We start from the raw sequence: 14,855 nt of genomic DNA on the forward strand, positions 1-14,855 counted from the left end.
ATCCCAGACTGAAATACTAGAGGCTTGATTCTACCATTCTTAGGACTGTCTCATTAAAGTACTTCTTATTTTGTCTAGAGCAAATTGAATAATCTTTGAACCTTTTCGTCTTATGACAGAGAAATATACATTTACCATATTAACTTATTTTATAGCACCTTTGCTTTTAAGTATCTTGAAGAATAGGTCTATATTAGCTAATTTTCACTTTCCCCTCCCTCTATTTTAGCAATATGTTATGTTGCATGACATGGTGGCAGCTCACAGTACTGTGAGAGTTTCTGTTTGCAGAGTGAATGGAGGTAAGTACTTTAGGTAATACTTAGACAAATAAATAAAAAAAGATACCCATTAAGTACTAATGACTGAGCAAAGGCAGAGTATGATAAGTATACATTCATTTTAAGATATACAAAAAAGTGTTTGGATTTGTACTCATCTCTGAGTTTGTATGAAATTCATTCATGTAAAACTGTAGTTTTCTTTTTCTGTTCTGTCATAGTACTGTGACAGGCTCTGGAGATGCAGTGGTTACCAACATGGACATAGGCCTTGCCATCATTTAACTTCAGTCTGGTTGGAAAGGCAGATGATAAATAGTTACAACAAAGTGTGACAAATGCTATGATAAGAAGAGGTCAGGGAATTTAGATATTAGAGAGAACTCATTTACTGTAGGTGTCAGGGATGGCTTCTAGAAAAAATATTTTTAAGTGGTTGAGTTGATAAGAGGAAGGTGAGAAGGCGGTATGGTGGGGGTGAGAGAGGGTGAGAAAAGAGTTCTAAGTGCCCAGTGTTCTGGAAATCAGAGGGAGCTTGGTCATTGTAAAAACTGAAGGAAATTCAGTGTGACTGATGCAGCAACTAGATGATAGATCTAAGGCCTGGTAAGGAATTTGGCTCCATTCCAAAAGGCAGTGGAAAGCCATCGAAGGGCTTAAAAGCAGGGGGGTGATCTGATGTTTGCATTTTTGAAAAAATCCTTTTGACTGCCATGTTCAGATAGGTTCAGAAGGGAGTAATATCGAAGGCATGAAATGGAACAAGGTGAGGATTGTGGAGATGTATAGAAATAAGATGGGACTGAAAGATACTTAAATGTGAGCATTGAAAAGGATTTGATGATTCATTGGATTCGAGGTGATAGAGTGTTGTCAGGCTTGGGAGATGGACATTGGTGCCCTTTAATAAGTAACACTGGGGGAGAAGCAGGATTGTAGGGAAGGATAATGGTTCGGACACGTTAGTTTGTGTGATGTGGTGAAGAGGTATAAAGGAGATAAAGGGAAGGCGGCAGCACAGCAGCATGGGCTTTGGAGCCGTAGCCCTTCTGCTTGGTCAAGAGTATCAACTCGGTCTCCATTCTTTTGGCCCAGTATGCTAACTACATCCAAGCATAAACACAGTTTGGCCTAGCAGGTACTTTCTCCCTGTGCTTCCTGGTCACTTGTTACTTTAGCTGTGAGTATCCGTCTTCCCCATTGGTGCTCATCCTCTTCCTGCTCTGCTGCTGCTGAAGACACTGGGGATGTTAGGACATGGCATTCAACTTGTACCTTCCTCATCCCCTTTGTAAGCTAACAGATCATTAATAGTTTGTTTTCTGGTATACCTGAGGGGAGTAGAATTTCAAGTGGCATTAAAGCTTTGAAACAATCAAGTTTATTTAAAAATGAAAATTATTATGCCTAGTATGTGCTTAGTATCATTAGAATTCCTTAGAAGTTGTTTTTTCATAGCTTAGTAAAGTACTCTTAATTTTTTCGGAAAGGAAAAGAGTTTTCTTCCTACAGACTAACATCACAAACAGTAGTTTCTCCTCACCTGTCTTTGTTTACAAACTAGTGTAACTCTCTTCTGAGCGTAGTAGTAAACCTGAGGGAGGGAAAGAATGAGTGAGAGAGTCTAAATGTAAGGCAGTCTTCTAGAAAAATCTCCTTTTACTTGGGAAGATCTTTTAAAAAAAGTGTTTAGCAGGGGCGCCTGGGTGGCTCAGTTGGTTGAGCGTCTGGCTTTGGCTCAGGTCATGATCTCATGGTTTGTTGGGTTTGAGCCCCGCGTCAGGCTCTGTGCTGACAGCTCAGGGCCTGGAGCCTGCTTCAGATTCTGTGTCTCCTCTCTCTGACCCTCCCCTGCTCATGCTGTCTCTCTGTCTCAAACATAAATCTTAAAAAAATTTTAAAAACTGTTCAGCTAACTTTTGAATAATGTACAGTGTTCTAAGGAAATAATGAACTAGATAAATTATTACAGTGTTTACTTTGTAAATTTATTTAACGTATATCAAAATGTTAGGACTATTTTAGGAATATTGAAAAGGCAATGAAATATTAAGAGTTATTAAATAGGGGCAGTGAGAAGAAGAATGTGTAAAAATGCTGTTAAAATAGAAAATACACTTGGGTTGCCTAGGTGGCTCTGTCGGTTAAGCATTGACTTTGGCTCAGGTCATGATCTCGAGGTTCATGAATTCGAGCCCTGTGTCAGTCTCTATGCTGGAGCCTGGAGCCTGGAGCCTGCTTCGGATTCTATCTCCCTCTCTCTGTGCCCCTCCCTTGCTTAACGCTTTGTCTCTCAGAAATAAACGTTAAAAAAAAAATAATAATAATAAAATACATTAAAAATTTCAAAGCTTTTACAATTTCTAAGAATATAATAGAAATCTGAGCTTTTTTACCTGTTGCAGGGGATTTAATGTGTTGACTCACTGTTTTCTAAGAGGGCTGTTGTTATGAGTGTTGAAGTCCAGCCGCCTGCTTGCTCAGAGAGGACTTGGCGTCACTTGTGTGCAGTTGCCATCCTTTTAGAGGCCAAACTACCTGACACACTTAAACACCATGCCTTGTTAGTCTGAGGAATAATAATCTTACTTGTCTTATTTTCATTTATTGAGATTGTCCTATTTAACTCTGTTATATGTTTAAGTTATTGAGGTCAGGTGACCTTCAGGCAGTATTTTAATTTCTTCACCTTATATTTTAATTTCAAGGTCAGTGATATTCTGTTTAATTTTTTATATTTTTTAAAATATTTGTTTATTTTTGAGGAGTGAGAGAGCCTGCACACACACGAATGGTAGAGGGGCAGAGAGAGAGGGGCACAGAGGATCCAAGCAGGCTCCAAACAGTCAGTGCGGAGCCTTATGTGTGAGGCTTGATCTCACCAACTGTGAGATCATGACGTGAGCAGAAGTCAGATGCTTAACGAACTGAGCCACCCAGGCACCCTCGAGTTAAAGAATTTTCTATTCAGACTTTTTCTTCATTCTTTAAATCCAGAAATAGAAGAGATCTTTTCTACAGACCTTGTGCCAGGAGATGTTATGGTCATTCCATTGAATGGGACAGTGATGCCTTGTGATGCAGTTCTAATTAATGGTACCTGCATTGTGAATGAAAGCATGTTAACAGGTAAACTAAATGAGTAAAAATCAGATCAGTTTATAATGATATTAGGATTAAGTAGTTACTGATTAAACTATCTTATTGTATCTCTAACTGTAAAATATTATTTGTATTCTTTACTCCTGTGATGAATATGATAGATAATGTAGATTTTTTTTATTATTCTGAGGGGACCAGATTCTTCATTATACTCAGTTGTGAGACTAACTTATCACGCTGGTGTTCACTACATCTTTTGGCATACTACTTTTGACATGGGGAAATATTTTATAGTAAGGGAAGAGAAATAAGTCCTTTGCCTATAGAGAATGGCAGCATATTTACTTCCCTATTTGATGCGTAGCAAGTAGGAATAAAGATTTTATATTTCCTTTAAACTGGTGGAGGGGGGAGGAGAAGTAGACTTTGAAATGACTTCACTTTGGAAATTCATAATCTGAAGGTAGAACTTTATATCATTTTATCACTTCACTTTTTTTCCCGTCTATCTGGAAAGAAGTGATTCCTATATGTTTTCGAACTGTTAAGAGTCTTGTCTTAAAACACAGTCGCACAAATATCCCCATATACTTGACACCTTCGAAACAAGAAATGTGAGTGCTACAGAGAATTAAATTTTAAGGGTAAAAAGAATTTGGCAGTTTGTTGTTGTTTGAGAGAACTACCATACTACTTATTTCTCCTTTCTCTATCCCAGAGGTGTTTTTTCTTCTGTGTGTGTGTGTGTGTGTGTGTGTGTGTGTGTGTGTGCGCGCGCGCGTGCGTGTATGTGCAGTGGAGGTTAGGAGTAGGTCTATGCATCTTTGTGTTTGAGGTTGCAGAGTGCTTTCCAGTTCTTTTTTTTAGGGACAAGAGAGCAGATGCTAGACTATGGCAGCTACCTGATCTTCTTATCTGAACTGTTATAAAATCATTTCCAAATTATTATGACTCACATCTCACTTTCAGGAATTATTGTGGGAGACAAGACTTGATATTTTTCAGCAAGGAAATAGGTAGTTTAGGAAGCTAATTGAATTAACTTTGTTATTCACATAAGAGAACTTTTTTTTTAAGCTTTTTAATTTTTTAAGTAATCCTTAACACCCCTGAGATCATGTTCTACTAACTGAGCCAGCCAGGCACCCTACGCATATGAGAATTCTTTTTATTTTTTTATACTTTTATTTTCTTTTTACTTCATTTACATTTATTATAGAATCCTGTAACACAACACATGTAAAACTAATCTTTTAGTATTTTTAGTACACAGGCTTTTCTTTGAGGTAGGGTTAGGAACCCACATTACCTTAGCATTTAACAAAATTTTTATTATTATTTTTTAATTTACATCCAAGTTAGGTAGCATATAGTGCAACAATGATTTCAGGAGTAGATTCCTTAATGCCCCTTACCCATTTCGCCCATCCTCTTCCCATAAGCCCGAGAATTCCTAATAACTATTGAAGCAGTAGTATGATAGCATTTAAGTTATTTAACAATTCAAGATTTGTGTGTTTGATGCCAATTTCTATGCTTTAATTTATTATTTATTTATTTTTAAAGGAGAGAGTGTTCCAGTGACAAAGACTAATTTGCCAAATCCTTCAGTGGACATAAAAGGAATGGGAGATGAATTCTATAGTCCAGAAATACATAAACGACATACTTTGTTTTGTGGGACTACTGTAATTCAGACTCGTTTCTACACTGGAGAACTTGTCAAAGCTGTAGTAGTTAGAACAGGTAGAAAACATTTTGTCTTTTCTTGCATGGTTTAGCATATTTGATACCTACTGAATGTTTAAAAGATTTTATTTTGGGAGATGATTCTCATTTTCTTATAAAAATACGGTCATTTTCTTCTTTAAATTTCTTTAAAGGATTTAGTACTTCCAAAGGACAGCTTGTTCGTTCTATATTATATCCCAAACCAACTGATTTTAAACTCTACAGAGATGCCTACTTGTTTCTACTGTGTCTTGTGGCAGTGGCCGGCATTGGGTTTATCTACACTATTGTCAATAGCGTTTTAAATGAGGTATGTAAATGGGACTCAATAGGGTTTGATTCTTAATGATCACGTGTGGCTGCTGAGGATTTGAAATGCGGCTTAAATGAGATGAGGAACCTAACTTTTAATTTAAATTAATTATAGGAGACTAGTAGCTGTTACTTTAGAAAATACAGTATCGAACATTTTCATCATAGAAAGTTCTTTGGGACAGCTCTGGTTTAGGTGATCTTTTTTTGCTTCTTTGTGACCACAAACTCACCAAAAGCTTTATTTTCTCTTTTTGTAACTTTTGGGATATATAGCATTCAAATTATTTATGATTACTTAATTTAAGGTACTTCTAAGAGACCTTGTCAAATTTCTCTTTTCCATCCCTTTGGGAGATGGGCACAGTGCTTGTAGCAAGTCAGTATTTGATACATATCTGTTGAATTTTGAAGTGTGTGGTGTGTGAAGCATGTAGAGATCTTAAAATGAAGATTTCCTTTAAAAATAGCTTACATCCCACAGTCCATTGACAATTTTTTTTTAAATGTTTTATTTATTTTTGAGACAGAGACAGACAGAGCATGAGAGGGGGAGGGTCAGAGAGAGAAGGAGACACAGAACCGGAAGCAGGCTCCAGGCTCTGAGCTAGCGGTCAGCACAGAGCCTAACGCAGGGCTTGAAACCACGAACGTTAGATCTGACCTGAGCCGAAGTCGGAGGCTTAACTGACTGAGCCACCCAGGCGCCCCGTCCATTGACAATTTAATGAGCTTTCTATTTTGCAGGCTCTAACATGAAAAAATTGTAAATACTTGATGGATGTAAATACTTACACTTATGTATAAAATTGAAAATGGTTTATAGATTCTTCAATAAAGGAATAGCCATGTTAGATTAGTAAATATTTGATATTGGGGAGTCTGACATTCATTTTTGTGTTCATTGTAGGTAGAAATTGGGGACATAATTATTGAGTCTCTGGATATCATTACCATTACTGTGCCACCTGCACTTCCAGCTGCAATGACAGCTGGGATTGTGTATGCCCAAAGAAGACTGAAAAAAATTGGTATTTTCTGTATCAGTCCTCAAAGGATAAATATCTGTGGACAGCTGAATCTTGTTTGCTTTGACAAGGTTGGTTCAGTTTTGTAATCATTCTCAAAGGTTACTTTGGTAGCTTTTAAATATTTAGATTAAGGTTTTCTGTATTCTGCATCAACAAATTTGCACACATTGTTTAATATTCTTCTAATAGTCCTCTTTTTCAACTTATTTGGCACATGAATCATTTTTGTATATTTCTTCTCATTGCTTTTTAAAATTTTTAACACTTTGGTATTACTTACTTGCCCAAATCTGCAGTTTAATCATTCATATGCAGAATTTTGCCTTATAGTAGGACTAAAGATGATCTAATCTTTCTTGTTTTTTAACAGAGTAAGCTCTATACAGATGTATTTACTGGAATTTTATTGCTATTAAGTATATGTTTAGTTAATGTTTGCTCTAGGATTTTATTGAATATGTTTCAAAATTATTAAAGTCACGGATTTTACAATTTTATGTTAAAAGGACCAATTTTGTACCTGTATGAAATATTGCTAGCCTTGTCCTATAAAGGGTTTTCCTTTTCTCTGCTGAAATTCGTTTTCCTAAGAGTTTTAGGGGTTAAATCTTGACCAAAATCCCTCCTATCAAGCTCTTGTTAATAACTGATACAATGGTAAGATTTTTGTGCATATTCACTATTAAAGGAAAAAAATATGAGAAATACTTTGTTTAAAAAAAAAAGTCATATCCTGGCACAACTGGCCAGCTCAGTTGGCAGAGTCTGTGACTCTTGATCTTGGGGTTGTGAGTTTGAGCCCCGTGTTATGGTATGGAATTACTTAAAAAAAAAAAAGTCCTATCCCCCGACTACATTTTATATTTATTTGTTTGGAAAATTTCACTTATGCCTGTCTTTTTTGGAAACCTTACTATGAAGTGGAGAAAATATACAAGTATAAAAAGCCCTGGCTTACCCATCACTCAGCTTTAACAGTTAATCAGTGTTTTGTCAATCTTTACTTCATCTGTCCCCTCATTTTGAAGGTGGCAGCATCAGACATTCTTTCACCCAATATACCTCTTCTTTATCTCTAGATGTTAAAAAAAGTAACTGCAGTACCAATATCTTATTCCACTTAACAAAATTAACAATTTCTTTAGTATTATCTGATATCCAGTTGACATTCAGATTTCTGTTTTTCTCAAGTGTCTTAAAATTTTACAGTGTTTTTTTCTGTCAGAATCCAAATAATGATTGCATTGGTTACAATTAATCTGTAACAATTGTTTTTCTCGCCCCGTATCCTGAATCATCTTACTGAAGAAACCAGGTCATTTAGATCCTGGATTTGGCTGATTGCTTCCTCCTGGTGTCATTTAACGTGTTCCTCTTCCCTTTTTGACTCCCTGTGTCCTAATGTCTCCTTCCTTCGTAGGGATCCTTGATTGGTTCATCAATTGTTGCATTGTTCTGTTTTTTTCATAATACAAGTCCATAAACATACAGTTCTACATATATGCTCCCCCCACCCCACCCCGTGCCCCATAGAGGAATGTTCTATATGTACCCTTTCCCCACTTTAACAATTTTTCCTAGAAGTTGTTTTTTTGTCAATATACAGAGATCTTAGTATTACAGCTATAATCTACTTTATTATGTATATGTAGCATAGCTTTTGCTTTTCATGTTTTTTTTTTCTTTTGGAGGCATTATACTTTGTATATATGTGCATTTATTTATTTATTTATTTTAAAGACTGGAACTCTTACTGAAGATGGTTTAGATCTGTGGGGGATTCAACGAGTGGAAAACACACGGTAAATATTAGCTAGACTTGATAATTTATTAGTTACTTTTTAATCGTATTTTAATGTCTGAAACATTCAAACATATACAAAGTAATATGACAGCCGTGTACCCACCACCAAGATTAAACAATTGACATTTTATCATATTTGCTTCAGATCTCTTTTAAGAGATTTAAAATATTACATATACTGCTAAAGTCTTAATCTATCACTTTCCATATCCTTACCATCATTCTGAAGTTATTTTCTGTTACTGTCTTTGTATGTTTATATATTTAGTCTATATACATCTCTGTCTCTAAACAAGACTTGTCTGTAAATAAATGTACCTGACTGCTATAATCTATGTGTGTTTTTGCTGCTTTTTTCTTTTCTCCCTCCCTCCCTTCCTTCCTCTTAACATTGTTTTCAAGATTTATCCAGGTTGGTATGTATAGGTCTAATTCACTAATCTTACCTATTGTTTAGTAGTCCATGGTATGATTAAATCATAATATCTGTTCTAAGGGGCAATTTCATTTTTTTCTCCCTTTCCCCTTCTGCTTTCACAAATGGTACTGAATTATAATTCTTACACACAACTCCTTGTGAGCATGTAGTTGAAATTCAGTAAACAGCTTCTTAAAAAAAGTTGGTGCTGGGCTATATAGTACATGCATGGCTACAGGCTTAGTTGGTACTGATCTCTAAGTGATGGTGCTCACAGTCTCTTCCTCAGTGGATAGGAGATCCTATGCTCCAGTCCTTGCCAAACTTGGTCTTGTCAGGCTTCTGATTTTTGCCACTTGGATAGATATGAAATGTTCTTTCATTGTGGCTTTTCACAGTTTCCTCATTACTTATAAAGCTGAGCTTATTTTCACATTTTTGGAAGGACGGTCATTTAGCATTTTTTCTGTTGTGTTCTTAGTCTTAACTCATTTATTTGAAGTCCTCTGTATTTTCTGGAAGGTAATCTTTTTCAGTACTCTGCATTGCAAAAATATTCCAGCAGTTTGTTTTGTCTTTTTACTTCCCTGTTGCTGTCTTTTGATGGCTTAGTAGTTGTGTTTATGTCATTTTTCCCTCTTTAGAAGTCTGTTGGATTGAATTCTATAGAGTTTGAGAGACTATTGTTTGGTTCATGTAATTTCACAGCTGTTGTAGCTTCTTGGTAAATAGTTTGACACATTGTGACCTTATCCTGCCTTAAATTCTGTTCCATCTTCTATTTCTGTAGTTACATCCCACCTCTGTTACCTGAGTGTAACTTTTTTAATTTTTCTGGGCCATTGTTTTCACATTTATAATTTCAAGTAAATTAGAAATTATTTCTGCTATTTCTTGCCCCAGTTCATGCATTTTCTCAAATTTCTCTCATATTTTTGTACATTTGCTCAGAATTTATATGTTTCCATCTTTTACTGCTTGTCCTTAAATTGTTAATAGTCACAGTTAGAGTCTAATGTTCATGGGTGTCTTTACTGGGTTTCTAACCCGCCGCCCTGCAAGAAAGCCATGGACTATAGAATGCTTTTTTGATTATTCCCCTCCCTTATTTATATGTATTTGTGGCACAGTATTTTATGACTAGGATTTGAGGTTATGCAGTCTGCATGCTAAAATTTACCTAGGAATATGAACATGTTTGCTAACCATTGTTTCTTATATACCATTCTTCTGGAATAAATTGCCATCTTCTGCAGCTACATTTGTTAGTGATTCTTTTGTTTCACTATGACTTTTGAAGTAAAGTCATAGCGTAGCTGTCTAGATTTCTAGCATGTCACTTGTGTTCTCTCAGCACTTTGAAGGTGTTACTCCATTCCTCTTGACTCCTTTTCCTTTCTGTTGTTTTAAGAGTCTTTCTTTATCCTTGATTTCTGCAATTCACCATGATCTTTTTATTTGTGTAGAACTTGTTTGCTTCTTGATTCCAAAGATTGATGCTTTTCATAAATTCTGGAAATTTTTCACTTTTTTTTTCTTTTTTAAATTCCCTTATGACCTTTTCCCCATTCTTTGTTTTCTCGCCGTCTGAGAATCCTGGCCATAGGCTAACAAGAAATTGCACTTGGTTGTTTTTAAGGCTGCCTGTCCTCCTCTCCCCACATGTTGTCTTGTTCTTTTTCTAAGTCTTTAATTTAAAAGTGCCCTTTTTGCATTCTTTCAGATTGCCATTCTATTATCTCAAATTTATGGGATTCTAATTCTGTCTTTGTTGTGTCTGTTGAATCATGGGAATGTTTCCCAGTGGATTTTTAAATTATGGACTAACGCTTAGCAGGATTTTTCTGTGAGATTTCTTTGTGACTATGCTGTGGGAGCCCCTCTCTGGAGAGTTTACACTGTGCTTGGCCCAGAGTGGGATCGGTGGTGCCACATGAGCTATAATGTCACTTTCATAACTTGAGGGTCCCTGGACCAGCAAGAGGAGCATGGCTTCAAACCCAGATCCTAGCCTGACTGGTGTAGCGACTCAAAGTGTATGCCCTAAAACCAGACAGACCTCCTGTGTTTGAATCTTTGGTCTGCCTCTTGTGTGCTGTGTAACCTTGGCAGGTCCCTTAACTCTCTGTTCCAGTGTCCTTTTCTATAAAACGAGCATAATAAAACCTCCTTCGATGATGTGAGGAGGACATGAGTCAGATATGTTTAAAGTTATTAGAACAGGGACTATTGCACAGTAAGTATTACACAGATATTAACTATTTTCTTGAAATTTGGGTGAGAGAAAAAGATCAGCTTATTCTTATTATTCCTTTGGATGTATAGGTAAATTATTTTTAGTATATTCTTTTTCCAAGGATGCTCTTCAAAAGCACTGGCTATCTTGGGTGAAAGGGATCCTCTCAGTTTGAACTCTCCACTTAGTATCTGGCCAGGACTTTGTCTTCCATTCCTGTGTGGGAATTAACACCTGGGTCCTTAGGGAATGGGATGGCTCCCCTCCTTCCTTCCTCCTGTTGCAGGCAGTCCCGTCACTCAGGCTTTCCTTGCCTTCCATTTCTGGCACTTGAAGATTTCCTTTTCTTTCTTATGAGCTTGGTTTTGCATTTAAATGATGATATATTACACATTCGTTTTGTGTTTTTACAAGAGAGATTTTATGTATTCTTAGCTATCATATGTCCATAGGCAGTAATTTTAATTATTATTTAGTATCTAATATTTTCTGTATTGTTATGGTTGACATAGGTATTCAGAATTTTAGATAAGTTGATATTTTAGTTAATGTGTAATTACATGGGGGCCCTAGGTGGCTCAGTCAGTTGAGTGTCCGGCTTCGGCTCAGGTCATGATCTCACAGTTCGTGGGTTTGAGCCCTGCATCAGGCTCTGTGCTGATAGCTCAGAGCCTGGAGCCTGCTTTGGATTCTGTGTCCCTCTCTCTGCCCCTCCCCTACTCATGCTCTGTTTCTCTCTATCTCAATAATAAACATTTAAAAAAAAAAGTGCAGATGAATACCTGTAGAAATGCAAACATTTTTATTTCTATTCTTGAAAATTATAAAGCCTGAGTATGCTTAGAGTATTTATTATTTGGGGATTTATGGCTCTAATTCCGTGTATTTTCTATATAGTTTTCTTTTGCCAGAAGAAAATGTTTGCAATGAGATACTGGTAAAGTCTCAGTTTGTGGCTTGTATGGCTACCTGTCACTCACTCACAAAGATTGAAGGAGTCCTTTCTGGTGATCCACTCGATTTGAAAATGTTCGAAGCCATTGGATGGGTAAGTTTGATATTTTTAAGCACAAGGAACTTGAAATAATCTTGCAGCAGGAAGATGGTTTCTGCTATTGTTTTGACAACTGGTTGATCTTGTACCATTATAGGAACTCTGTAATTTCTAAAGATACACCATTGGAGAAACATTTATAATTGTTTAAAAAAGTATCCTTTTAGTTAAATTAACGCACTTAAACACCATTAATAGAGGATGACCTGCTTGGGTGCCGGCTTTATGAGAGAAATCAGCTATCAGCAATTTGGGATAATAGGCCCGAGTCGAAAAGACAATCTTCAACACCAGTAATCTGTTGACCATAGGTGAAAAGTATAGTCCTGTGTCTTCATTGTTCTTTTGTCCCCATGTTCTTCTTTCTGTGTTTACCCATCCACACACAATTTTGTTTGTTTACATTTTCTATTTGTTTTGGCATTGATCATTTTGAGTGGCTACAGTGTTTTCTGGTTACCATTTCACAGTATTGAGTTCTTTTACAGATGCAATAATAACGTGGTTTTTAAAGTTCCCTTTTGGCTTCTGAATTATTTTCTGTGGGTCAGTTTTCTTTCTCTCTCCCAACACTTGGTCTTTTTCCTTCATGCCTTTGGTTTTCATTATACATCTTGATGGTACTTTCATATTTAAGAATGAAGGATTGCTTTGATAATTCCGGGGAGCTACAGTGAGGTTTTTATCATTGCCCATATGTGTCTTAGTCTGTTTAATTGAGCTGTGTCTCCTGAATGGCAAGGCTGACCCAGGGGGCCTCCTGTGCTGAGGGTGCGTCCTCATCAGGGGGCTGTTCCTCAGGTCAGGGCTGCAGAGCTGGCCTTGTAGGTTGCTCTCCTCACCTGCTCTGTTGACCCTCATGTTAGCAGCCTTTCCTCCTTTCATGTAGGTAGTTCCTGTCTCTAGTCAGTGACGCCTCGTCTTGGTTTTTCTTTTTATTTTGCTTAGCTCAACTATTCTGGCTGATTAAAAAAAAAATGTGCCTCTTCTATGTGTCCTCTTGTGTTTATTCTGGGCTACTGTTTCTTTCTTTGCTCATTTCATCAACGTAGTTTCAATTTGCCTTTATCTTCATATTTGAAATCCTTTTTTTATTTTCTAAACTTTTTAAAATGTTTATTTATTTTGAGAGAGAGCAGAAAAGGGGCAGAGAAAAGCAGGCTCTGCACTCAAATCCATGAACTGTGAGATCATGACCTGAGCTGAAGTTGGATGCTTAACCAACTGAGCCACCCAGGCACCCCAGTTTTCTATTTACTTTTAAAGGATTCTTTCTTTTTTTTGTATTTCTAATGTTTTTTTTAATGTTTATTTATTTTGAGAAAGAAAGAGAGAGAATCTCAAATGGGCTCCACGCTGTCCGCGTGACATGGAGCTCAGTCCCACAAACTTGAGTTGTACACTCAACCCAAAATCAGGAGTCTTAAACTTAACTGATTGTGCCACTCAGGCACCCCTGTTTTGGTAATGTTTTGAAACAGGGAGATGGATGTCTGGATTAGAGTTTGTCCGTCTTCTGATAGCCCACAATAAATACTGTCAAATATAATTCCCAAAAGGCCTTTAGAGAATAATTGACAAGAGTAAAGCAGAATAGGACTGGTCCATCTTTGATGTTCTCTAAAATTTTTCCCCAGCTGAACAGATTTTCAGTAGATTCAATGTTGTTTGTGGATCTTTTAAAAATGGGTTAACTAAGTAAGTTTGCGTAATAGCATGGTTTGTTGACACAGATGTCTTGGTGCTTGATCTTATCACAGACTATCAATGGAATGTTTCCACATAACCAGTCATTGCTGTTATTTGATGTGATCAATGCTATATAAGATACATCTTAATTTCAGAGATGTTAAAACGTGTTTTAGAATTGTATAAAATTGGCCAATTGGACACAGTGCCCTTCCCATCATTTTCCTATTGATTCCTTCACTTTGAAGTCTAATTAATGTATTGTTTCTTGTGTATGTGTATTTAATACAAGTTTTTGTTGGAATTATTTCACCAAAAATAAGTGTTTTTAAATTAAATTTCAGGCACTTAGGGTTAATAGCATCTTAACCAGAAATGTTCACTCTGAAAAACTCCACTCAAATCCTTGTACCTCAGTGGGTGTTCGATCCAGTGGTTTCCTAACCATATCTGAGCTCTGTATACTTTAGAATTCTCTTTGTTAGCAGAAAAGAATCCTTGGATGATAGACTGAACATTTTTGGAACTGCAAAAATCTTCTGTTTTTTTGCAGAAATAGTCTCTAAATCAAAGTTGTAGGAGCAAAATGAGAATGTTTTTCTCTGTTTCTTTACTCCACTTCTAATTTCTGCCTCCCATCTCCTGTGCATTGCTAGGGCTTTAACTTTGTTTAAAATACATACATATTTACTCATATATTATACTAACATAAATATAAGTATACACATATATTAGTAATCTAGTAGTGCTCATTTATTCCTTGGACACTGATGTTTTTGTTGTTGTTTCTACTGAAGATAGCCATAATGCTTCTTTTAAAAGTAGAATCAGTGAATTGAATTTTATGAAGGAATGTGTTGAATATTTTCCTTTCAGATTCTGGAAGAAGCAACTGAAGAGGAAACAGCACTTCATAATCGAATTATGCCCACTGTGGTTCGTCCTCCAAAACAGCTGCTACCTGAATCCACACCTGCGGGAAACCAAGAAATGGTACAAAATCACGTTATATTGGATAATATTTAACTTAATACTTGTTAATACTTAGAGCTATTGATGTTCATTTTCAATCCTCATTTTGAACTGTTGCTAGAAGATGAAATCACATGTCCTTTATTTAATCTTAGGGCAGATATGAATATTTCAACTACATTTATCCCAAACTACACACCTGGTATATTGCAGGCACTCTGTGTA

General features: G+C 36.4%; 1 protein-coding gene across 4 annotated transcripts in view; it reads left to right on the plus strand.

Annotated features, from left to right (window-relative positions):
* Positions 1–14,855, plus strand: part of ATP13A3 (ATPase 13A3) — an 85,893-nt gene that overhangs the window by 31,116 nt on the left and 39,922 nt on the right. For all 4 annotated transcript variants that reach the window (XR_003908703.1, XM_029939616.1, XM_029939614.1 and 1 more), the window contains 8 exons: positions 230–302; positions 3,279–3,410; positions 4,950–5,129; positions 5,267–5,424; positions 6,337–6,525; positions 8,198–8,259; positions 11,813–11,963; positions 14,535–14,651. Coding sequence is in view for 3 of the 4 variants with exons in the window: in XM_029939616.1 (XP_029795476.1) it covers positions 230–302; positions 3,279–3,410; positions 4,950–5,129; positions 5,267–5,424; positions 6,337–6,525; positions 8,198–8,259; positions 11,813–11,963; positions 14,535–14,651 (1,062 nt within the window). In the remaining variant the exon portion in view is untranslated. The remainder of the gene's footprint in view (positions 1–229; positions 303–3,278; positions 3,411–4,949; positions 5,130–5,266; positions 5,425–6,336; positions 6,526–8,197; positions 8,260–11,812; positions 11,964–14,534; positions 14,652–14,855) is intronic.

This window comes from Suricata suricatta, chromosome 5 (assembly GCF_006229205.1).
Source record: "Suricata suricatta isolate VVHF042 chromosome 5, meerkat_22Aug2017_6uvM2_HiC, whole genome shotgun sequence".
In the NCBI taxonomy this organism is placed as follows: Eukaryota; Metazoa; Chordata; class Mammalia; order Carnivora; family Herpestidae; genus Suricata; species Suricata suricatta.